The sequence below is a fragment of the Zootoca vivipara genome, chromosome Z1 (genome assembly GCF_965207765.1).
Source record: "Zootoca vivipara chromosome Z1, rZooViv2.hap1.1, whole genome shotgun sequence".
Lineage (NCBI taxonomy): Eukaryota > Metazoa > Chordata > Lepidosauria > Squamata > Lacertidae > Zootoca > Zootoca vivipara.
In genome coordinates this window covers 47,657,590-47,683,472 of record NC_142583.1, presented here as the reverse complement: position 1 = coordinate 47,683,472, position 25,883 = coordinate 47,657,590, and the positions used below count along the sequence as shown (strand labels likewise).

Genomic DNA, 25,883 nt, shown 5'->3' with positions numbered 1-25,883 from the left:
GTAAATGTGCATAGGATTGCAAGCTAAAAGGGGGGAAAGTCTCTTTTAAAAAATACCTTAACATTCGAAATGTCCTCTTTTTAGTTACTATAAAATGCTGCAGTTCAGCTACAGAGTTTAAGTTGCTTTAAAGTGTGACTTTATAAAAACAAGATAGCATACAACAGATACAAATAAAACTATTTTAGAGTTTCCACCCCGCTTTTCTATTACAATCTTTAAAAACGATTTATTTTGAAAATATCATTGGTGGTGGTTAGTTAAGGTATCTGGGTGGCATGCAGTAAAATAAATGTATGAAATCCTGTAAAATAAAGCTGCAGAAACAGCAATTGTAAAGGTTCTATAAATCCAGCTGAACAATCAAAACTTTAATCAGGACTAGCTTACATTACACTATGACATGGCCAGGCATATAAAAAGGGTTGTATGCAACTAACTTTTACTCAGAGTAGACAAAACTTAACTTAGAGCCATTAATTTTGGTGGGTCTACTCTGAATAATAGTTAGCTGAATACAGCACAAGATGTTTGCCTAGTGTCAAAATAACATCATAGTTGACTCTTGCTAAGCCTGTCCGGGGAGGGTATTTCGCAGATAGTGTGTTTAACAGTGGTACCTATCTCCTTGGTCACCAACTAACAAAAGATAAAGCAAATAATAATGTTTAATTTCATCAGGGGAAAAACTTACTTAAAAGCCCTGGGAAAATAATGTGCTCACCTGGCACTGAAAGGAAGTGCCAAGTGGATTCCACAGTCAGGGCATTGGCTGGTTAATTGCCAATAGACTTTAAATATTTTGATTAATAAGGCACTCCCAATTAAATGGACAGCATATCTTTGTTAAGTCCCTAATACTTTTCATTACATGTAATGTTACCTCTATTTGTAAATTCTGTGTTGTATTGACAATATTGTATTGTGTGGACAAATAGTCATTTCTGTTGACAAAGATGCCACCTTACAAGATGGTGCCTGGTTATTTATAGATGTGCAAGTAAACAAGTTTTTAAAATTTAAGGTATTTATACCTCTTAAAAACAAAACAAAACTTTAGTGCAGTGGGTTATAGTATTAATAACTTTTTAAAAACAGTAACAATTCAATTTAAAAAACCCAACAATTCTTAATCTTTTTCAGTTCTCTGACTAAAGATTGCAGGACACAAACAAATTTTAGAGCAGTTTAAGGATTCAGAGCAAAAATTTTGACTGAATCATTTTTGAGATTGCCTGAAGGAGTTTGCCCTGTTGTGGTCCAATCATGCTGTAATTGGGAACATGTCATCAATAGCAACTACATACACAGTTATGTGTAGTAAATTACAATGCTGGGATAGGTCACTAATTATCATATAATGACCAATTCTTGACATCAATGATTTTGTCTACAGTTTGTTTCTATACTGCTAACTGAAGTAATGAGCTATATCCCATTTTTCAGCTTGGTTACATAGATTTCATGCTTTTTAGCTCTGCCATACTTTTTGACTGATGAATCATTTTTTTGCAGCTGTTCTATAGAGTTACAGATGAAAATGCCAAAAATAGTGAGCTTTATCTCGTGGGGATGATTTGCTACGCAAGCAAACATTATTGTGCCTTTGCCTTTCATACCAAGAGTTGCAAATGGGTGCTGTTTGATGATGCTAATGTGAAAGAGGTAAGTTTAGCTGTTCTGATTTGGTGATCTTTCTATATAACTGCCTAGATGTGTTCAAAAGTAAAATGCAATACTTATATGTAGTTCTGACAGCCTTGATGTCAAACAAATTACCTGAATTCTTCTTAAGCACACATACTTTCTGACAAGGTGGCACTTAAATGAAAGGAAATTTGTTACTCCACTAAGTTTTCACTGTTAGAAAAGACATCAAACACTGACATGAAAGTAGCTCTTTTCTCTTAAGAAGTCAGAATAATCTCTCTTGAGACGTTGAGTCAGTTGAATATAGATTATATCTATTTTATCATCATTGAATTACAACTATTACTTAACTAAATTAAATTACTTATATATCTCATGAAAACATAACTTTTTAGGTTGGAACAAAATGGAAAGATGTGGTGTCCAAATGCATTCGGTGTCACTACCAGCCATTGTTGCTGTTTTATGCAAATCCAGATGGTACACCTGTATCAGCAGAAGATGCACCAAGGCAGACAATTCACTGGTCTCATTATAAAGCCTGTGCGGGAAATGGAGAAGAACTTGGTAATACACTTGTCTCTTTCTTCATATTATTAAAAAAAATAATTTGCTAAGTGCTTAACTGTGTACACAGTCTACATATATATGATCTATTGGTGTGTCCTGAGTCAGTAGCTGGAAAGAAGGAAGCAGCCAGCCCTCTCCTCTAGCCTTGGGTAGTATGAACTTGCCATTGTATATGCTGATCTACATTTAATTTCAGTTGCTGTGCAATGAAACTGACTACCTGGTGGTTCTCATGATACAATTTGAGAGTGGGAAACATCAGGGAATTAGCATCCCTGTGGTGAAAGTAGTTAGATAAGTTCTTAATGTGTCATGGAAGCTGGGGGTGGAGGAGATTGAAGGGTCTGGGTACTATTAATGTTTCAGCTGAGGCAATATAATGGGCCTACCTCCCATATTAAGGAGGAATGGGCTTAGAAATAGTTGCAGTGTTTCTGTTGGAGCAAGGTAGCATAGGAAGGAGGCCCTTTGGGAATATAGTTCGAAATATTAGGTGTTTTAGTTTTTCAATGTGGGGAGTTCAATTAGTATTGTAGGGGTTTTTGGTTTTCTGCATTTAGTGTCTAGCTACAGAACTCTTTGAATGTTATCACATTTATGCTGACATTTTTTCCACTGTACTACATGGACTTCAAACAAGTCTGGTAAGAAAAGTAAGGGCTTAACTACCAGTGACATTGTTCACATATTTCAACAAACTTCCATTTAATCTGACTTCTTTTCATTTGAAGAGAAAGAAGGTGCATGGTGTGATCCAGAATATACCACCAAATCAGACCAGGGAACCATGCTGCCCAGGGGGCAGATGTTGCTGAAAATTGTTCCCTCTTGGGAACAATTTCTGATGGAAAGTGTTGCTTACCGTAAACAGCATTGTTAGGAGCAAATAGCATCAGGTGATTTTCAGTAGAAAACCAGTGTGGTACTCGAGTGAGAAAAGGCAGTCAGGTTTAAGTATGCTCACTCAAACACATGATTGATGACACATACAGAACTTAGGCCTTAATTCTAGTGCTAGAGATGATTGTTGGGTTTTTTTTTTAGCCTCAAATATATTAACATTGTTTAACATTCCTTTCCATAGGATTTGAAAAGTCTACTTTTTCTAAGTCAGATCGTGTGAAAGAGAATGGGTTTGGAGAATCAGTTACTCAGAAGAGTAATAAAAAATATCAGCCAGATGACTCAACTTTTAGTCGAAACCATGTTCAGTCTGGTGGTGTCAGAGGATCAGGTATATATCTTAAACATTATAGCGATGTTAACTCACAGTGCTTATTAGGCACTGGTTTTGTTGAATTGGATGTGTAATAGTTTTAGTGGGTAACACATTTGAACTGCACAGTAATGTAACATAACATTATTTAAGATATATCATTTTGGCTGTTTACATTTGTTTTGAAATTTCTGACCATTAGGGAATGTTTTGGCTTACGTATATGCAGCATCTGCAGCTATTTATACTTCTAGTGCTTGTCTGGTCTGCTGGTAGCATGCTGAAATCTGCCATACTGGTCTGGTGGCTCTGGTGGTTTTGTCTCATGGCAGGGGTGGTAGACTATTTGGCCTTTTGGTTGTTTCTATGACTGTGAACCTTTAATGCATATTCATATCTATTTTTTCAGCTAAATTAGGGCATAATGAACATAGGGAAAAGGCAAAGGATCTTTCCAGAGAGTGCGCTCAGAAGGTAGCCGAGATGAAAAGCTTCTCCTCCTCCCTACGAAAAGATGCTGACAGAGGATCAAAAAGAGAATCTGGAAAACAGAGAGGTAACAGAACCTACTTTGAGGAGAGCACTTCCAATGACTAACTTTCACCTACTATGATTAAAGAATCCCCTGTCTTAAAAGTGCTATTTATTGTTTGTTCTGAAATTTGATTGTATTAACAAGAATAATAAATTGCCCTTAAAGCTTAAAAGAGGTTGCTTTAATGCAATAAATATTTAATTAATAGAATATTTAAAATGTTTTTCCCCCATAGATCTATCTGGAGAAGTCCGCCCCAATTTTAAGCCAGGATCGCCACCTTCTGGGAATGGATTTAAGCAGCATTCTAATGAACGTGTGTATGGCAGTCAGGGAAAAGGACCTTACAGACATGAAAAAGTACATAACCAAATCAGACCCACTGCACAAGTGTTGGGTTCAAACAAAACAGATGGCTTTTCTGATGGAGAGAAGATGAACCGCGTAAAGACTGACAGCACCACTGGTTACGATACGGACAGCAGCCAAGACTCCAAAGACAAGGGAAGCATCAGTAGCAGCAAAAGTCGAAGCAGAGGTTGGAAGCCAATGCGAGAGACACTAAATGTTGATAGCATCTTTAGTGAATCTGAGAAAAAAGAACACAGTTCAAAGCCCAAATTAAATGCAAGCAATAAACCTAAACATGAAAAGGAGCAGAGTTCAAACAACTGGCCAAAAGAAACTCGAAGTCAAAAAGGCTTGATGACTATCTATGAAGATGAAGCAAAACAGAAAGGGAGCCGGAGTTCGTTGGATTCAGAAGGGAAAGGAAATGCAGAAAAAAGTGTAGGATTTACAGAGAGGAAATCTCATACTGATAGTTGGCAGATACAAAGGACTGAATCTGGTTATGAAAGCAGTGATCATATAAGCAATGCATCTGCTAATCTGGATTCACCTGTCATTGAAGGAACCAGCCCAGTAGATACTACCACAATTAAGGAAGCTGTTTCCTGCAGGTAATAAACATGAAAGGTGTCTTGTGAAAGTGTGTGTAATTAGGAGTGTGGATCCAATTTGGATAAAGCCTGAATCCATAACCAAAGCAGACTGCTTTGGAGTGATTTGGGCATTGTCTGAGACAAAACAGAGCTGCTCTGAAGCAACTCAAAGCTTTGGACTGCTTCTCAAACCTTGGATCTGCCTTGGAGATTTGGAGGATGGAAAGGGAATTGAGTGTTTGAGTACAGTTTCATTAAGCTGTTACTCAGCACAGATATTGTTATCTACATTTGTGAGAATAAGAACTCATCTGTCCTTACTGCATTGTATTTGTAGTAATTCAGATTTGACATTGATTGAGCTACTTGTGCTGGCAAATGCTTGAAAGATGCACAAGCAAAAATAGGTTTATTTTTCCATTAAAGCTGAGGCAGAATATGGCAGAAGGATATGTATGCAGAACAAGAAGTCTGTGACCTTGTAAAGTTCTCTGCTTGCCTTTTCCAATATAGCTTCTGCTTGGTCAGGCACATTATACTGGTGCATCTGCATTGGCTGTTCATATGCTATTGAAAGGTGGACAAAATGTGTGACAAAATATAATCTCTTGCAAGATTGGAGGGTGGGAGAGAGGGAGAAATTTGGATTAAAATATATTTCCAAATAAGTTGTCTTGTACAGTTGAGTTCCATTTTGAATTTTGAACTTCTAATGTTGTAAATATCAGTAAATATTTCTGTAAAATAGTTTGATACTTTAGGTTTAGTGAAATTTTGGCAGAATCTGAATCTTACGTTTTTTACTTAATCCTTTTTCACAGTGACCAGTTAAACAGATATTCTGGGTGTATCTTGCAGTCTACCTCCCAGCAGAACAAAAACTCTTCAGATGGTAAGAACTCAGTTGTTCTCAGTATGAGTGTATTTAACTCTTAAAGGTTTCTAAGTTTATAAAAACAAGTTTATCTAATACTAAAAAATTAAGTTTCTATCTTATCACATTGCGCTTTGTTGCTCCCTAATTTGTTATATCACTGTCCACCTTAGTCATTTGTATTCTGAACTGTTTTCTGAAAGGAGAGCTCACTACTTTGACTGAGAGGCAGCTTATTTGACCCAGTCCAAGAAAGCTTTAAAAGTGTTTCTGATATATAACAATTCTCCAAATAAGTTCTATAATTACAAAAGTCAGAATTCCTTCTGTTACTGTTAAACTATTTGTGCTTCATTGATAATGGTGAAACCTCTGCTATGCAAGCCTAACATCTGCCATATTTAGTTTGACTATAACCTAGAGCCAAAGTTCCTACCGGACTGTCTCTGGTTTTAACCATGCATGGATCTTCATGTCAGCAGAAGAGAAAAATAACACATCTATTTTTAAATTAGCTGGAATTCTGAAGGCACAAGCCTCTGGGTGTCAGTGAGCAGCTTTGATTGAACCCTTGCCATAGTGATATTATATAGGAGTCCTCTCTTGTAAGCATTTGCTGCCATCTTATGTACAGTACATGGAACTGCATGGTAACAAAGAGCAATCTAGTAAAGTAACTCTGAAACGTCAAAAGATTTTACATGGACAACTTAACCATTTATGTTTGTAGCTAATTTGTCAGCAGTGCATTATTGGCAGCTTGAATATATTCACATGGAAATCTATGCAGAAAATGTTTTCAAAACATTATGCTTCAGGATGACTTAATTGTATTTGGCACCTTAATAATTTGTTCAGGTGCATCTATCTTTGGTACCAGTACAGCATTATGCTTGACTGCCAAAAAAAACTGGTAACATGCCTCTTTCCGATCACTTACTTGTGAATACAGCAAATCTTAAAATAAGATAAAATAAGTTTTATATCTTGTAAATTCTTAAGTGTATTGCAGATTTATTTATAAAAGGATTTGTATCCCACACTTTCAAACCAAACCTTGTCCTGAGGGTAGCTAATGCTCAATATAAAAACAAACAGTTAAAAAGCAGAAAAAAGCAAATGATCAGCAAGAAAATTATGTACTTCTATAAAACATATACTGTATTCAAATCATGTTGTGTTGGCCTGCTGCCTGAAAGTATACAGTGCACCAATATCCAAGGGCAGGTATCCAGTTACAGATGATTGAATTTTTATGCATTGGTGGCAACTGCAAGCTCCTGCTTTACTATCTCCAGCTGAAATATTAGACTGCTGTGCTTTTCAGGCATTATGGTAGAATATTCACATGTGACCGGGGGGGGGGGGCATTAAGGTATTACATTTGGCTGATTCTCCTTGTACTTAAAAAGAATCCTAGGCATACCTCATGCTTTATTTAAGTTTACCATGGGATTTCAAGAGTGGGATTTTTTTTATTTTAGAAAGCTTTTATTTTAGAAAGTTCATTACTAGTATCGCTAATATTTCCCGCGCATATTTTAAAAAATACATCATAATGTGCTTAAGGTAAACAACAATACTGTTTTGCAGCCTTGAAGAAAGACCAGGTTAATACTCATACAAACTATAGATCTCATAACCTACCTTCAACATCTCATCTGCATATGCAAAGGTAACCTTTATACAATTATGTAGTCTAAAGCAGCTATTGTAGAAAAACAAGTTTATTATTTTGCTGATATCCAAGATCCTCATTTCTACAAACTGGCAGTGCTCTCATGTAACACCAAACCATAAATTGTGCTTTTGTAAGTCATACTGTACACAAGCTACATGCTTGTGTGCACAGTCGAAGCACTCCGACTTCACTCCACCCCTCACAATGACTATGTCAGCCTAAACCAGGCATCCCCAAACTTCGGCCCTCCAGATGTTTTGGACTACAATTCCCATCATCCCTGACCACTGGTCCTGTTAGTTAGGGATCATGGGAGTTGTAGGCCAAAACATCTGGAGGACCGCAGTTTGGGGATGCCTTGCCTAAACCACAGCTTGTTGACCTTGCAGTCATGGTTTGTTAAGGCAAAACAAACCACAATCCGGGATTTGGACATCCCACTAACCTAGTTGTCATGGTTTGCTTACCCACACATCTGAAAGGAGGTGAAGTGGGAGTACTTGGGCTCTGTGCACAGGATGGCTTAGCATTGCAGTGCTAATACAGCCATTGTATAGCAACTATTGGGTTTTCAGGTTTGTTAGTTATTTTGGCCAGTTGTTGAAGGCTTAGATTAATCCCTGAACATTGCCTTGAAATTACATTTTTGAGATTTCAAAGCATAAACAACAATGCAAGATTGTTTTAAGGGACCTGTCACTCCTTCAGATGTCATGACCAAAAGTCAGAGATGATAATAGTTGCAATCCAACAAAAACTGGAATACCCATCCCTGTTTGAAAATATTAAAGACAATCTTGCACCATTGTTCTTTTGGAAATGTGTAGGTTAAATTAGTGTAAGGGGTACTATGTGGAACTGCCTTTAAGATGTCTTTCCTTTTCTTATGCCAATATGCTAATATGCTGTGTTATAGTTAGTTTAAGCTTTGCTCTGTGTGCCTGCTATAAAATGTAGTAGGTGGCAACCCAGATAAAACTTTGTGATTCCCAGGGTTTGGAACTGCTTTCCTGAGAAATTGCATGTGGCGTCCTTTCTTTGTGATGCCAGGTAAAATCAATATTGTTCTGATGAGCATTTGAGGAAGGTGTTTTGTTAATCCTTTAACTTGAATTCTGTTATCTTTGTGTGATACATGTAGCTGTTAACTGGTGTTGGTCACTTCAGAGGCATAGAAAACAGTACAATAAAAATTGTTTACTTTTTTTCTGAGATCCTGAAAAACTGGATGTTGAATTATTTGAAAATTAGCAAAATGTCTGTGGTCATGATGTGGTGGTGTGAAGACCATATAATGCAAAATGATGCACTATGCTGTCCACAGCTTCCCTGTTGGGGAGGATCAGGCCACTCACCATCAGTAGTGTAGGGCTGCCCTTACTACAGTATTCTCCTGAGATGTAGTGTGTTGTGTTGTTTTCCCCCTTAAGCATGAATGACAATTTTTCATATAATTGGTAAGAAAGAGGGCTGAATTGGGATAGGGTTTCTTAAATACACACTCTGCCCTAATGACTCAGCCATGAAGAATCAACCATACTGATAGCTATATAGTCCTGCCTCTTAATCAGCAGTCTATTCTGATTGCTGGGCAGTGTTGAAACTGGCTTAGCCTAACCTTCAAAATATGCAGCTCAACCAGAATAATTGAAATAACATGAAACTTCTTTTGTTGACTTCAACTAGAATTGGATTGCAGTTTTAAGTGTTGGGTGGTTTTCATTCTTTAATGCTTTGTTTTCTAGGACTGACATACCTGATTACAATAAGAAGCTTTTTCCTTCGTTAACACTACAGAACGCTTTAAAAGACCACTCTGAGAGAGAAATGAAGAACAGTGCACTTAGTGAGCAAAGCTCTGCACAGTGGCCTACTGAAGAGATACTTGATGAAACAAACATAGCAGTACGCAGTGCTGATAATTCAGCTTCTTACAATGGCGAGAACTTAACCATGTCTGAAAAGGTTCAAAACAGTGAGTCTCTCTCTTCCCATTTGCAGTTGCCTCATACAAGGACAGTTAGACCCAGGCCAGCGCTTGCATTTTTCTTACAACAGAATATATCCAAACCTTCCTATACTGAATCTGCTGCACCTGCTGAACGTAAACTTCATTTGTATAGTAGTAGGACTGATGATGACACACAAGAAGCAATTTACCAAAATCTTCCTCCTCCTTTACCACCAAAGAAATATGCTCTCACCGGTTTGCATGGATTAGAATATGAATCTGCTGTGGATTTAAAATCAACAGAAGTACCGGGCACAAATCCTTCCAGTGTTGAAAGGCATGTTGCAAGGGTAACTTCAAAGACTGTACCTGAAGCAAGTCCATTTACATATGAAGAAAGACTTAAATCATCATTTCACGGGAATGAGTCTTCCAAGATGAATTTTCCGTCAAGTTTATCAGTAAACGATCTGCAGGCTGTATCCAATAATTCTATATATAAGGGAGCTTGCCCCACAGGACAAAGTGTTAGCTCCCTGGATGCAAATGCCAATGATATTGTATCTCTTACTACTTACTTTTCAGTTGACAACTGTATGACTGATACATACAGGTTGAAATACCACCAGAGACCCAAGCTGTATTTTGCAGACACTGGCGTGTTAAACAAAGAGACACCTTTGCCACCAAGTGGAATACAGATGAACACTTCATACCACAGTAATTCTGAATCAAATTATCCTACAACTGATCAGAGACATAAACCCAGCATTGGAAATATATATTGCAATAGGTAGAATATGCAACCATTGAGCATAAATGCTTGGTGCCCCAACATGTTGCAATGTTTAGGTTTCTGTACCTCACTTATACTTCATTTAGAAGTTACAGCTATTGAATGATGGTTTTGCACATGCATGTGTGTTTAAGAGAGATGCAAAGACTTTTGGACCTGTTACTTTTGTGCTTTAACAAGATTTGCACTCATTATAGGCTAATGCAGAATTATTCAGCCAGCATTGTTACTTTTAAAATTAGAATATACAAGAGATCCCCTTTAAACTGGCATTCATTTGATAAATAGGAATAGTTTGCTTTTTGCAACTAATGAATGTTGAACCTTTTTAATACAACTTTGTTTAGAACATATTTTCATACTAACTAGTAGAAATCATTATGAAATACCTCCTTCGGGTTCCGATCTCACAAGTGTTTAATATTAGTTATTCATCTCTATTTCAGGGCACTTTCTTTATATTACATAATGTAAATCATGCATCTTTTAATCACCAACCACCATTTTATCAAGCATAGAAAGATAGGATGCTGCCTTACACAGAGTCAGATCATTGGTTCATCTAGCTCAGTGGTGTCTGCACTGACTGTTAGGGGCTCACCATGGCTTTAGACAGGAATTTCTCCCAGTCCTGCCTGGGGATTGAATCTGGGACCTTTTTGCATGCAAAGCATGTGCTCTATCACTGAGCCCAAGGCCCTTCTCCAGGCAGGAAATGCTTATGCATAATTGTTCAAGATCTCTGATGTAGAATAGCCTTTCATGGTTTTGGAATGGTGGGTTGTGGGTAGGGAAGTCCACCCCATGACGCTTACTGTTCTGGCTTAATGAATTATGGCTACAATGTTATTTATTTGGTTTTTATACCTACAAACTTCGCCAAAGGATACATGCCGTAACAAAGAAGTACAGTCTCCTAGGGGTTTGTGTCACCTTGGGTTTCAATTGGAATATTTTGCTCCCGGGATATGTAAAGTTTTCACAATAAGGAATGATTTGTGTGTTTGTATGGGAAGTTTATTTTCCAATGGAGGCACTTTCAGACCAGCTCATGTTAAAACTGAAGTGATAGACCTTTGGGAACTGTACTACCTCAATATGGCATGTTGAGTCTGTCCTTAGTGTACATAAACCAAGGGAATTTCATTAGTTCAGGGGTAGCCAATGTATGGGTTGCATGCTGCATCTGACCTTTTCCCCCAGGTCTACATAGCTCTGTGATATCAATATTTAGCTACCTGCCTGTAGATTGGTCATATCCAGGGTAGGAACCTTTGAAGGCCGTATGTGGCACATTGTCTATAGGTGGTTATCAGTGTAAGGAAGTGAGCTTTTCTATGGAGACAGACCCTTGTTAAGGAGTTCTGAGCAAACAGAGAATAAGTATTCTTGAAGATACTTTATAAAGTACTGGCCCGACCTAAGAATCTTACCTGGAACCCCTTGCAAGATTGTGAAAAGTGCATTTAACGGGAGTGTTGTCATGACTTTCCCTTTATATTCAGGTACTATTAACTAAAAAGTTACAGTAGTTCTAATACTGTTGCCTTGCCACATTGGTAAGATTTTTTTGCTGTTGTAAGCTCACTTTAAAACTATTTTAGTTTAGACTGCAATCTTTCAAATACTGGAAGATATGCTGATATCAGAACTATGCACAGAATGGTACATATAATATGAAAAATTGTGCAGAAAGTTTGTTGAGTTCCTTGAGTTAATTATTTACATTGCCCTGAATATCTTGTAACAAAGTCAGTCCATCAGATGTTTAGTATTTGAAATGATGCCTTAATAAGTCACTTTGAGTTTATCTTAATATATAAAATAGTAGCTAGAATTTCAAATAGCAATAGCTGGTGTTCCACACAGCCTACTTTAAATATTGCAAATTCTGCATAGCAGTTGGATGTACTAGGGGTTGGTTGGGACTGTCTTTGTGCTGCAGGAAAGATTTTCATATCATGAATTGTATATATTTTTATATTGAAACTTGCTCTGGAAAACATTATTTATATATCTCTGCATGTATGGAAAATACTGTTTGGCTTTCCAAACATTTTATTTAAAACTACAAGCAGGGGCACAAAACAAAAAAAATCCTCAGGAGCTATCATGATCTTTGAGGAGGGGAAATGTTATGGCAAAAGACTGTGGGTTGCATCCTACAAAGTGATCCTGTTTGTGAAAGGACTTCCACTTGTATTATAGAGCTTCCCCTCCCTCTCTCAGATGCCCCCTAAATATGTTTTGGGGGTTCCTAAACTGTCTCAAGATGCTTAAGCATAAGTCCTTGCATGGACAGGACAACTTTACTGGATAAAACCCTTTAATTCACTTTTGATAAGTGTTTTGAATAAGGCCTTCAAGATGATTGCTGGGAGAAAAATGTAAATGCCTTTTAATTTTAATCATAGTGATAGTTAATATATTTTTCAAACACTCCATAATGCTTGCACTGTACTTGGATTAAATCCAGAATATGTTTGTGCTTTTAACCAAATTGTGACAATCATAGCATAGCTGCCCATGACTTTGGGTCTATTCAAGACATTTCTTTGTTCGAGGACTTGCATGCTTCATCATTGTTGGCATAAAGTAATGTCTGCATTGTGAGATTTCACATTTATTTGAATCTGGGATGTTTTTGGCCCAGTCATGCCTAGTCTAGATTTGGAGGCCAAGTAATGTCTGAACAGACCTCTTATGTTTATGTTAAGTGTCTTAACCATAAACATAACCTAAGATTTGTTGCTTACCGGTATGTATGCACCAGACCAAATATCCTTCAACACTTGCTCCACATATTGTTCCCTCCTTTGCTGCTTCTATCAGTAGTGCTGCTGCAAGCTTGTACATATAACACACACTTACAACACTTAGGACTGCAAGTGAAACCAAACCTTTTCCCTTCAATTTAGGACAGAAGGAATTTCATCTGAGCAGCTGTGTAAAGTTCCTGTTTCTAATACAGTACTTGAGGGTTTTTAAAATAAGTAAGTAAACTTTTCTCTCTCATTCCTTATACACAAATAACATGTTGTTGTAAAGCCTTCATGGGCAGAAGTGGCATTGTGACAAGTACTGGAATCTTAAGTGTACAGTTGAAAGCTCTTACTGAAATGTATTTGAATTTGCAGTATTTATGTAAAGACTAACAAATGTGAATGACCTACTGTAAGAGCGTTACTACATTTTAAAAATGTGCATAGCAAAATGTCACTTTACAAACGAGAAATGTTAATTTGTAAATTTGTTTCTAACGTGCTTGTGGGCACAGTCAACAAATGTATTCTGTTTGTAAGAAAGTTGAGTAGCATCATACTTTCGGAAGTGTACATGTCCTTTAAAGAATCTTACTGGTAGATGTTTTTTTTTTTTTTTTCAGTCTTTGTAGACAAACTTTTGTACCGATCTGTGGCTACCAGCTAATGCTTCTGTCATAACAGATGGTCAATTTTAACTGACCGTGCACTCTTAGTAGATGAATATTTGCTAGCAAATGTGCATACATTGATTTTTGACTTCTCCAGGGTGCCTATTTTTATAATTGTTCCCTTCAGATTATAGATTTGTACGACTTTTGTAATGTTAAATGCATTTAACATGTCTTGTAAAAATATTTTCATTGTCTAGAAAATTTTAATCCAAAGTTGCATTTTTCTGCCCATTCAACTGTCAGATAAAAATGGAGTTACCCTACAGAGTGTTTATCTACTTCACTTGTGTGTTTGTTCCTAGCTAAGGTTTGTGTTTCACTGTTGATAAACGTTATTTTCAAGAAAAGGGATATAATGTTGCTTACCACTGAAAGACTTCTCACACTGGGATTGTGAACCTTTGTGTCAAATGAGCAAGCTAGCTGGTAGAAAATCGGTTTTCGTGGCTTCCTTCTGCTCTATTGCATTTTTCATTGCATCTAAGAATTAACCTTGCAGGATTTTGTGATACTTGTGTTCCTGTAAACAGGTGGCTAACCTGTGACCCTCCAGCTGCTGCTGGGAATTGGGAATTTAACAAAATCTGGAGGGGCACAGCTACCTGTGCTGTAATAAGGCTGAAATGAATTCCTTGTTGTGGAACATATTTGACACGGGTCAAGTTCAGGATTAAGTCCAAACTCGTTTAGTGTAGTCTCCTCTTTGTTAAGTGTGTAGAGTTGCAGCCTTAAGTGGAACAAGAGCTGTGGGGCTATAACCAGACTAGCATAAAAGTTCTTGACCTTTTAAATATCAATTTTCTTATGTGCTCTAGTTTCAGATTTTCAATACAGTCATACCTTGGTTTTCGAACAGCTTAGTTCCCAAACGTTTTGGCTCCTGAATGCCGCAAACTTGGAAGTTACTGTTCCGGTTTGCAAACTATTTTTGGAAGCCGAACGGACCTCCAGAATGGATTTCGTTCGACTTCCAAAGTACGACTGTATAAGCATATAACTACCATGCACAGTGATACTGGAGCCCACACTGGTGGCAGCAATGTTAGTTCATACCCTGTTCATATTGTATGGCAAGGGAGACACACCTTCATTCCCTGCCCACCCCTCCATTTTTGAATGTTTTCTTCTTCTCAACCACTCCTTTCATAGCATAGAATCATAGAATCTTAAGTTGGAAGGGGACCCAGGGGTCATCTAGTCCAACCCCCTGTAATGCAGGAATCTCAGCTAATGCATCCATGAAAGATGGCCATCCAACCTCTGTTTAAAAACCACCAAGGAAGGAGAGTCCACCACCACCACCTGTTGTGGGAGTCTGTTCCACTGCTAGACAGCTCTTACTGTCAGAAAGTTTTCCTGAATGTTTAGTTGGAATCTCCTTTCTTGCAACTTGAAGCCATTGGTTCAAGATCTACCCTCCAGAGGAGAAAACAAGATTGCTTCATTTTCCACGTGACAGCTTTTACGCAACGCTGAGAACAAAGTGTTTTTAAAGAGACACTGCTCAAATGTGTGGTAAGAGGCTAGGAAGGCACTGTGCTTACCTTCAGATATGCACATGTTCTTTTGCGAAACTCTGAACCCACAGGCCAGTCAATGCAAAGGACAAACACAGCTGTCCTATCTAATTCAGTTTGGCTGTTGGAATTGGCCATATCGCCCAATAAAAGGGATATTAGCTTACCCTTAACCATCTGCATAACAGACTTTTAAACTCTTCTGCACATCAACAGTTATATCTGCCTTCCAAAGTGTGAATGCATAGATAAAATGAACCATTTTAATATAGTGGAAAATCTTTAAGTGCATCAACAGCAGCGTAACATTTGTCATAAGGCACAACTTCCATCCATTTCATGTTGAAAAGTAGAAGGTCAAACCACACATCTGGCAGGCTCAAAGAGTGCTAACAGTTCAAATGCAGTTGTCGCAGGCATCACTTCTCGAGGTAACAGTCTGTAACAGTTTCCCAAGCGTTTCTTTGTTCCGAACATACATGCTGCTGGAGGAATGGCAACAATAGCTTTTCTACCATGGAATCAGGTTGTCCTGCTGGATGAAGAAAACTGAAGTTAGGACATCGTATGTCAGTGTGCCCACTACAAACTGATTATGTAAGCAAACCCAATGGACCAGACCAAAGACCTAAGCAGGCCAGAACCCTGTTTCCCACTGTAGCTAAGTAGTTGCCCCTGCGAAGCCTGCCAGCGGGACATAAAAGCATTTTTAATCACACAAAAAACACCCACACCCACCATAGGTTGCAGTCCATGTAGCACTAAGGTGAAAGTTCAACCAGCATAAATATTTTCTCACCATGCACACCCTTTAAATCGGAACAGATTCCATTCGACTTCCAAGGTACTACTCTATTGTTTTCCATCCATAACCATCAAGACTGAATTAGTGTTAGAAACTCAGGTATATAAGCTAATGCCAAATGGCACCTTAAACCTAGGTTATAGTCTGCACAATGGGATGTCTAGGTGGCATTCCCCCCCAATAAAAATTCTTATTATTCATTGCATTTCTATACCACTTTATATTTTAAAGAACAAATCCCAATGCAACACATTAAAACATCAAATAAAACAATGCAGAAGAAAACAAATTGAAGCTTCAAGGTCAGGGATTATAGGAATTGTAGTTCCAAAACGGCTGAAAAGCCAAGTTTGGCCATGTCTGTCTTAACCCTACCTCACAGGGGATTAACTGAGTTGGGGGGGTGAACCATGTACTCCTTGGAGAAAAAGGTGGGATATAAATGCAATAAATGAGCTCCTCTGTTTATCTGCTTAAGAAAGGTACAGGAGCCAGCTACGGTAGATAGAGATGTCAGTTGCCAACTTGGCATCCAGAGATTTCCATGTGGGCACAATTGGATCTGTGCCAGTCGCATAATGTGACTGGCGCCTGTGGCTGTGAATATGCTGTGAACATGTACAAATGGGGACAAGCAGTTTTTCCAAGCCCAGGTTTGGTAATTAGCACATTAATAAACTGCTGAAGTTAGTTTTGGCAAAGTGGCAGTTGATACAATTCTGCTGTATGTGTTTTGACTACCTCTGTGTTCTCAAAACCACAGGTGATGTATTAAAAAACAAACAAACTTCAAGACATTGTAGTTCTGTTGTATGCCATTTCTCCAGGTCTTGAAAACATCACAGAACATGAAATTCTGGGCAAGCCTGTACATTTGCCACAACCAGCAAAGTCACTTACCAAGTTGGCTCTATTGCATTGTCAGTATTCCATTACTGCATGTATTGCAAAAGCTCCAGATCCAATCTAATCCCAGCATCAGTAAAATGTTTGACTGCAGTACTTAATAGAACACATATGTGAAACTCCTCCAACCATAGTAATGTATCTCTAAATGGCCGTGCATGCTTTCAGGCTATTCTGACACCTTTGGCATCCACTGATGGACACCACAGCAGCAGCAATTATGTGATGTTGGACAAAGTTGGGTATCACCTCCCAGTTGAGCCCAGTCCAACTGACAGCATGCCAGACAACCATATCCAACCAATGCAATAGAAACAATATTTGGCCTCTACATGTGTATTGCAACAACCAAGCTGTCCTTGAGGAAGATAATAACTAAGTTTTACGAACAGATAAAATGTCTGAGAAAACTTTGAATTTGTCGATGCAGGCATGATAGCAACACACTGGAATAATAAAAAGTACCCACTCTGGATTTGAGTTTTCTTTCTTTCTTTCTTTCCCCCTCTTCACTTTTATTTCACATCAAAAATGTTGAATTTGCCAAGCTGCTTTCTCACCTTGTGAGAACATTTGAGTAGTACAGACTATGGACTTTCTTTTTTCTTTTTACACAACTGTAAAAGGGGGAGGGGGGTTCAATGGTAAAGCACATGCTCTGCTTGAAGAAGGTCCCAGGTTCAATCCTTGGTATCTCCAGATAGGGCTGGAAAAAGACTCCCGCATAAAACCCTGGAGAGCTGCTTGCTGTCACCTAGTTAGATAGACCTGTGGGCTGCCTTATAATAGTGAAAGGTATTCATTACCAAGAACCATAATCTGCTATGTATATTGGGAAACGATTTATTTGTTTTCTATGGGTTTGGCTGCCTCTTGAGGTTTCGTCCCTAAGGTTGGCATGAGAGCCCCCAAAATGGGGGAGGGGACCCTCACAAACATCTGGATGCCAGGTTCCATTTTGAGTCAAGGAGGCTGACCAAAATGTGACTTCAGCATTATTTCACCTGATCTGCGGCATGACAGAGCAAAATTCACAAATGACACTATCCATTTAAAAATCACAATATTTTTTGGATTCTGAAAAATTCTGGGCACTTCCCACTAGTGGTTAATAACTTTCCTATAGTCATAAAATTTTGGTGAATACTACATAAAAGACAGATGGCACCTCTATGAACACTTCAATTTTTAAGCAAAATCTAAAGGGTAAGACTTTTTCCACATCTTTTCAGTGACACTCCCCAAATTTGTTTAGCAAAATATTATGGATCTTATCCAGTCATTTTGAATCCTCTTGAGCTGTAATTGACCCAAATGTGTGAATCTTATGGTCCCAACCAGCATTTTACATATTTTCAGCTCCCCCTCTCTCACTTTTAAAACCGATTATACATACACAGCAAAGGAATGGTTAAGTTGCAATTTAGGCCCCACTCTAGTTGTGAGTGTAATTTGTTTCCAGCTGTTTTAATGTTTTGCTTTATATTGTTGTAAGCTGCCTTGGGATCTTCTGGTAAAGGGTTATTAGAATAAACTAATATCTTTTTTTTTTGACTCTACATATAAAGGTGGGGTGTATGGGGTATTCAGGGAGGGGTAGTACTGTTGGTGGGGACACATTGTGCACCTTCAGCAGTAGTATGTCCACCTTTGGTCCACACACTGCACTCAGCTCTCACCTGTGGCACCTACCAGCTTTCAGTATGCAACAGTGGCCACACCCTGGGAAACCTTCAACTAAACAACAACAACTTCCTCAGCCTTTTCTTCTCCCAAAGATCTCCTTCAACTGGCTGGTTAAACTAGAAAGTGGTTTTGGCAGGAGCTGTAGAGGGAGGTGAGGGGGAGATGGGCTCAACTTCAAAAGAAGGAAAACCTATCCTAAACTTCTGTTGCCTTCCAGGAGATCTTTGGGAGAAGAAGCTGTTGTTGTTTAGTCATTTAGCCATGTCCGACTCTTCGTGACCCCATGGACCATAGCACGCCAGGCACTCCTGTCTTGCACTGCCTCCCAGAGTTTGGTTAAACTCATGTTCATAGCTTTGAGAACACTGTCCAACCATCTCGTTCTTTGTCGTCCCCTTCTCCTAGTGCCCTCAATCTTTCCCAACATCAGGGTCTTTTCCAAGGATTCTTCTCTTGAGGTGGCCAAAGCCCCTTCGCCACGACAAGGCATTGATCCATGAAGGGGGCTGAGGAAGTAAACCTACTCAAATCCAGATGGAGTTCCTTAAAGCAGTTGGATGGCGCTTTGTATGCCTCCCCCCAGCAATTCCTGCAGCCAAGCTGGTGCCAAACATGTTGCTCTGCTTTCCTTTGGATCATATCAGTGAGACTGAGAGAGGGGTCTTGCCATCTGGGCAGTCCAGGGCCTCCATACAATCCACCTCCTAGCCTTGCACCCTAGGAAGGTCACTTCAGTGCTGCTAATGCAGCAGTTCAACTTCACCCTCTGGAGGCGCACTCCATTGTCTCTGGAGACAGGCGGATGCTGACAAAATGTATAAAAGGTAGCAGCACCGCAAAGATTTCTTATTTTCTAAGAGTCCAAATTCTTGCCTAAAGACTCTTGCCACCAAAAGAGTTCTAAAGCTATTTGAAGCATGCCAATAATTCCCAACTGTACGATTTGATGAAACAGCGGGTCAACCACCGGCAACCTGGTAACTCTCACAACCCTTATTGCCACAGCAGGGTGGCATTTTGGAGAAGGAACTTAAAAACACGAGCTCACCCCTAATCCCCCCAACATCCGTCTCCCTCTTTTGTCACAGGTAATGTCATCAGGTCTGTTACCTGCATACCTGTGCTAGGCTAACAAAACCCGACCAAGGAGCTTGCTGCCTCCTCCTACACTCCTCCTACACTGGAAAGCTTTGAATTTACCTTAAGCATCAAGCTCCCCTTCCCCTCTTTGTTTTTTTTAAAATCATTTTTATTAAATTTTCCACTTTAACCATCCAATCATATTCCAAATTATACAAATTACAGTATACAAATATCAATTAATCCAAATATTCTGCCAAATTATACAATGCTTCATGCTTCAGATTCGGAGGGTCTGATCATCTTATAATTTACTGCATTTCTAATCAATATAATCAAAGTCATTTTCGATAATCCTATCTTCCGATAATCCTATCTTCTTTCACAGCCCCTGAGTTGTTCCAACAAGCGAGTTTAACCAAGCAATACATGATTCTGTGTGGATTCTTCCCCTCTTTGTTTTAACCTCCAGCCTGAGGAAGAGCCCTAGGAAAAAGGACCCTCACGCCTTCGACTAGGGAGGACCCGAGTTCGAATCCCCATCTCGCCCTCGGGCCAGCCTAGCCTACCTCGCAGGGCTGTTGTTGAGAATACGTTGGAGGGCAGCGGGGAGACGCAAGTCGCCTCGATTCCCTTGGAGGAAAAGTTTTGATGCGAAATGCAGGGTTTTGGGGAGGGGGGTAAACAGAGAAACCTTCTCCTTTTTCTTACCGTCACGGCAGCAAGTAGACGAAGACGAAGAGCGCCAGGTTAAAGGCGGCCATGAGCCACAAGTCCAGCCAGTAGGACGTCCCCGAGAGGGGCGGCCCGCGGGACGCGTCCCCTACGGCCCCCGCCAGCCCCAGGTCCCGCTCCGCCAGGTGCCGCTCTCGCAGCTCCGCTCCGTCCGCCACCTCCATCGCCCCTGCGCCGGAAAGTGAGCAAGCGAGGCAGCAAGGGAGGAGGGAGGACGCGGCTCGCCCACGCAGGAAGAAGGTCCAGCCGGCAAGACGACGCCCGGCGCACGTCCGCCGCTTGTGCCCGTAGAGAATCAACGGCGGAAAAGTAGAGAGAGACACGCACGCACCCGGACAGATACTTCCGGCGTAACACGGAAATCCGGCCCCTTGGAGCCGGAGCCTCACCTCGAGAAGTCTTTCTATGCTTTTCGCCCACCCTGAGGCGCGACTCTGCCAGTTTTCTATCTCATTGCCTCGTGTGTGATTGCGTCATAGATGACATAGAGATAGTCAAAGAAAGAAGAAGAGTCGGAAAACGTTATTTTCGTGTTTCAATAGACTTTTTTTTCATTCTTTCCTTCAGGGGCAGAAGTGAGAGTTGTCTATAGGAAAATCCAAGTACAGTACTGATCGGCAATATTATTTGTAAGAAATTGATATTTTAATGTGGCGGCTGCCTTTGCTGTCTTCTTTTCGGTGCCTGGTTAAAACATTTTTTTTGCTTAGGCAAGCCTATCCAGACACATAGGTGCTGATATTTTCAACTCTTTTAGTAATAAAACTATTTTAAAATCTTTTAAACTGGTAATATTAATATTACTTGCAAATCTGTTCATCAAGGGAAAGGGGTGGACAGATCAAGTAAACGGACTTAAATGCTGGGTTGTGCCCTCATATTGCTTGCATTATGTAAATAGAGTGATCTAATTGGTTTTTTAAAAATAATAATAGAAAACAACATTCACGTGCAATAATGAAAGACAAATGCGGCTTCCAAAAAGCAGAGTAGAAGTAATGTTTATTTCCACCAACACCATCATCACTATTTATAAAAGGTAGATAAATCAGTCTTAGCAATACCATTTATCTAAACAGACATGGGTATTATAGATAAACATACATTAGTTGCATTTCAGTTATAGTATGTTGGCAAGCATATCAGAACTCCATTACTCTTGTGCTTGGTGGGGAAATTACAGTTGCCATAAATAAAGTACAGTTTTATTTCAAATTTCAATCCTAGGCTGTTGTTCAACCTCTCTTGAAGATTCTCTTCGCTGTAACTCCTTCATAGACGTAAGTCTGAAATAGTACAACAACAAAAGAGAGAATCAGAATGTTACTTATTGGAGTGACAAGGAAGGAGAGGAGAGAAAAATGCTGTCAGTTACTGAGCAGATCCACACCCTATATTTAAAGCACACCCAATGCATTAAGCAGAACAAAGGAAGTGAATCTGTGCAAGACAACAAATGGATGGACTCCCCTCTCCATCAACTGGCTAGTAATGCATTTCTGTACAGCATTTTCAGAAATATATGCATTTTTATGCACATTTTATGCTAGTAGCTTTTGTTTCATAGACATTACTTGGCTAGAGAAAGGCCCTGCCTTTGGAGAAGTGAGAATTTCAAAGGATGGTTGTGCTTCCGTTTAGGTATTATTTTAGAAAGTAGAAGTTGGTTAGCCAAAATGGCACCAGAAATACAAGAGGGCAGTCTCAGCAGGTTTGGGGAAACCCAAAGGTTTCCAGAAATACCCAAATCATCCCAATAAGTAAGCTTAGTGTGGAGACACAGAAAAATAAGAATTTGGGGGTGACATGCGAAGTCTGAGCGAGTGAGTGGCTGGCTGACACCCTGAACAGTAGCACTGTGGCAGCTCCCACTTGTTATAATACCTTTTTAAAAAAAACAGGTTGAGGTACTTTTACAGCCAAGAAGAAATGTCTCCCTCTGGTTGTAATCCTAACCCTTTCGAGGAAAAACAGGTATCTCCTTCCTGTTTCCTTTAAACGGAAAGTAAATTGTACTTTCAAGTAAATTAGCTTATGGTCAGAATTTAAGAACATCTCCTTTGTTCCTCGTCAAGAACCTAAATGATTTTGGTTGTTGTTGGCAAAGGAAATTAAAACTTAAGAAGATCCGTTAGTTATTCCTGCTGAACGTACCTGAATCATTTCATCTCCTACAATTTCTCTCAGTGCCTTAAGTTCCTTCCCGTTATCTTTCCGGTTGAATGTGCCTACAAGCTGGCTGTCTTTTATGTCCCAGTTGCCCTACGACATAAAGAAAGACATGGGCATTTTAAAATATGGTTCAGCTTAAACGGTCCTAGAAACCACCCCAAACCAAATCATTTGTGTACTGCTCTCTGCAGACTTGCCCCACAGGAACAAAACCATCGCAGTAGAGCAGATGTCTTACATGGAGTTCAGTTCCGTCAGCCAAGCTGTAGTCAAAATTCTCTTTCAGGTTGAATACTATCTCTATTGTTCGAAAATTGCTGGATTCTTTGATGGTGAATTTGTTTCCGTCTTGTTGAATAATGATCTTCAGGTTGTCATGGGCCCCTAGCTTTCTCTTTACTAAATTAATACCTGCAAAGGGAAGAGGGTAGCAAGTAAAACACCCAGAAGGAATGTTCTTTAAAAAAAAATAAGCAAATTGAAGGCTAGCACTGAGCAAGTTGTACTCAAGACTCTCTTTTGTTCTGGGTTCCTTCCTTGTTCTCCTGCGTGAGGGGAAGGACCCTGTTGCAACAGCAAATAAAGGCTTTGCTTCTCAAACTTCTCTGGTTGGCCTCTGTTATATATTCTCCGACCGATGGAGAACCCAATAAGGCTCTTGTGTACCCCATAAGGGAATAAGAGCAGATTTTTGCTTAGAACAATATCATTGCAAAACATCTTGAGGGTGGCATAAGTTGATGGTGCTCAATGTGAAACAGCTATGTGGTGCTGCTTCCAGATGTTTGTTGTGGAATGTGCATTCCTCATGCATGCAAGTTTTTTGCACCTGATATAGTTAGTATCAAAAGTATCAAAGCCTGCATTTGTTCTCATTTAATCTGGATTTTCCCATTCCCTGGAAAATGTGCTAAGTTTTTTAATTAAAACAAAAACAAAAACCTGTCCCAAATAATTTGTTATTTCTCACTTTTCCAATTTTCGGTTCTCCCCATTTTTACATCAGTTTGCAACTATTAAAAACTACCTTCACAAAAATTCACCAATGTTTTCCCCAAATAGATATTTTGGTATGCAATTATTGGTCATGTTTGCAAAGCAACTTTCCCTACTATAAAGCATTTTTCTTTGCTGTTTTCACTAATATATTCATTTTTATACGCACATTTTACTCTAGTGTGTGCACTTTTGCACACACATTACTCGACTAGAGGATGTGACTTATTTTTAATGGGGGTATTGTTTATTATTATTATTATTATTATTATTATTATTATTATTATTATTTAGATTTATATACTACCCTTCATCATGAGATCTCAAGGTGGTTTGCAGAGTAAAATACAGTGTTTCAGAAAGTATAGATTATGTACGTTTGCCTCCAAATGTGAACTAAATCGATTTTCTTTCCTATCAACAACCCATTCGTAATATCTCAATTACGCATTTGCAGTATTAAGCCCCTACTTGGAAGCACCAACTATTGGGCAGGAAAGTTTTATGGGGAGTGGCTGAGGGTCAGCTGAAGAAAACCGCATATAGGTGGCTAGCCTATAGAAGGAGGGTGAATGAATGGGCTAAAGAGGGCTGGGGCTGATGAGATTTAATCGTGTGACCCGAACCGAGACCTGCGGATATGGGGCAGTATATAAATTAAATTTTAAAAAATGGACTCCAACAGCAGCTTGAGGACTGCAAATGCTGTATAGTGGGCATATGGATTTCCATAAGAGTGCTCAATGAGATGTTAAGTCTTAGAAAAGTACGAAAGCAGGAAATCATTGCCTTGAGTTTGTGTGAAACCAAGAGCTTGTGTGAAACCAAGAGCTTGAAATATCTGCTTTAGCCGTGAAGCTCACAGGATGACTGGCTGCATACACACTATAACTTTGAAGCACATACCGGTAGGAAGCACATTCTTCCCCACCAATGTGTATCATATATACAAGCACTGTAGTTTGTTAAGGGTTACTGGGAATTGTGACTCTGTGAGGGGCAAACTACATTGCCCAGAATTCTCTGAAGGAAAGAATGTGTTTCAAATGTGCTTTATCAGCCATCCCACCTCACAGGGGTGCTTGTGAAGATAAAACAGTGGTGGCAAGGGCATAAATTACACACACCACACTGAGCTGCTTCAAGAAAAGTGCAGGATGAAAATAAAAAGCAGCGAGTTCTTTATTGCAATGTGCCAGCAGTGCTAAATATATATTTTTCCCTCTACAGGCGAGGGGGGGGGAACCTAGCAAAACATTTCAACATCACTACATCTCTCATGTTGGACGAATAGGAGGAGGAGGAGGAGAGGCAACCCTAATGGTTGTGCAAGATTGATTTACTGGCAAGGTAATTTGTTCCCCACGAAGCTCCCTGGTTAGAAGAGCTGAGATTTAGTAGGTAGCAGACAATGCAGCAGAACATCAGTGGCTAAGGAGACCATGAAACGAAGGGCAGCATCTCCACCAAGCTTTCAAATAGCAGTGATAACAAACATTGTCATAGGAGGCAAAGGGGATCCAGATCTTACCCATCGCCTCCATGAACTTCTCATAGTTTTCACTCTTCTCCACCTTCCAGGTGCCATCAAATGCCATGCTTATCGGCTGCAAGAGGGGAGCTTAACACAGAGGTGATTTCTGCTCAACCTGAGGTATTCCTTAGTTCCCTAGGGGGGATTTATGCCTTCACTTATCTTGAAAGCAATTCACAGCCACTGGTGTGGCTGACTAAAGTGCAATTTAGTCACATGGCCCTATAAGATTCAGCTTCTAAAACAGATTATTTACCCTGTTGCAAAGTGTGCCTGTGAAAACCCAGCTGAAGTGAATAAGTGTTCCCAAGTCCACTGGTTCTTTGTAGTACAGCTTTGAATAACATGTTAAACTCTGACTGTTGATTTAAAGAGAGAGAGAGAAAACAGAGAGAAAAGGAATCACGGCGGGGGTTTGGTTTAAGTGAAACTCCTTATTTGAACTAGCAAACTTTTATCAATCCTTTTTGCTGCGTCTTACTGCTGAGGGAAATTAAATATTGACCCAAGGGAAAGAGAGCACAAAGCTTCTTCATACTGCCTTGTTTCAACCACCCCCAGGTGGTGTTTGGAAGCCGTTCCACGCTGTATAATAAGGACGGGAAAGACAAGTGCAGAACATTCAATCTGGACCCTGCCCATTATTGTCCGTTTTGCCTTAGGTGCTTTGCCAATTCAAATTCTGAGAATAGGGCAGCTAATTGGTTTGAATTTGGCAGGTCAGCCAAGGCAAACAAGATCAAACTACTAAGTTACCTCTCCTGCTCAGGATGTCCGTGTCTCCACACAGTATAGCACT

General features: G+C 39.5%; 2 protein-coding genes and 1 long non-coding RNA gene across 4 annotated transcripts in view; 1 reads left to right on the top strand and 2 right to left on the bottom strand.

Moving 5' to 3' along the window:
• The window catches only part of USP53 (ubiquitin specific peptidase 53), a 29,860-nt gene extending 15,944 nt beyond the window's left edge, over positions 1 to 13,916 (top strand). For both annotated transcript variants that reach the window (XM_035112312.3, XM_088660382.1), the window contains 8 exons: positions 1,516 to 1,665; positions 2,046 to 2,217; positions 3,305 to 3,454; positions 3,846 to 3,992; positions 4,207 to 4,933; positions 5,737 to 5,807; positions 7,383 to 7,464; positions 9,216 to 13,916. In XM_035112312.3, coding sequence (XP_034968203.3) covers positions 1,516 to 1,665; positions 2,046 to 2,217; positions 3,305 to 3,454; positions 3,846 to 3,992; positions 4,207 to 4,933; positions 5,737 to 5,807; positions 7,383 to 7,464; positions 9,216 to 10,218 — 2,502 coding nt within the window. In that variant the 3' untranslated portion in view covers positions 10,219 to 13,916. The remainder of the gene's footprint in view (positions 1 to 1,515; positions 1,666 to 2,045; positions 2,218 to 3,304; positions 3,455 to 3,845; positions 3,993 to 4,206; positions 4,934 to 5,736; positions 5,808 to 7,382; positions 7,465 to 9,215) is intronic.
• A 1,503-nt stretch (positions 13,917 to 15,419) lies between these two features.
• LOC148687368 (uncharacterized) lies at positions 15,420 to 20,552 on the bottom strand. The gene is made up of 2 exons (XR_015947775.1): positions 20,359 to 20,552; positions 15,420 to 15,705 (listed from the first exon to the last, which is right to left on the bottom strand). It is a non-coding gene; the product is annotated as an uncharacterized LOC148687368 (long non-coding RNA).
• An 815-nt stretch (positions 20,553 to 21,367) lies between these two features.
• FABP2 (fatty acid binding protein 2) lies at positions 21,368 to 25,287 on the bottom strand. Its single transcript, XM_060278565.2, has 4 exons — positions 25,082 to 25,287; positions 22,793 to 22,965; positions 22,537 to 22,644; positions 21,368 to 21,668 (listed from the first exon to the last, which is right to left on the bottom strand). Exons 1-4 carry the CDS (start codon positions 25,146 to 25,148, stop codon positions 21,618 to 21,620), a joined length of 399 nt encoding a protein of 132 aa, XP_060134548.1. The 5' UTR covers positions 25,149 to 25,287; the 3' UTR covers positions 21,368 to 21,617.
• Positions 25,288 to 25,883: the final 596 nt, after the last annotated feature.

Coding starts and splice junctions, on each gene's coding strand:
- FABP2 (XM_060278565.2), bottom strand. CDS start 25,148: ATGGCATTTGATGGCACCTGGAAGGTGGAGAAGAGTGAAAACTATGAG. Junction 22,645..22,792: donor CTGACGGAACTGAACTCCAT/GTAAGACATCTG, acceptor TTTATGTCGTAG/GGCAACTGGGACATAAAAGA. Junction 21,669..22,536: donor TAGGAGATGAAATGATTCAG/GTACGTTCAGCA, acceptor GTACTATTTCAG/ACTTACGTCTATGAAGGAGT.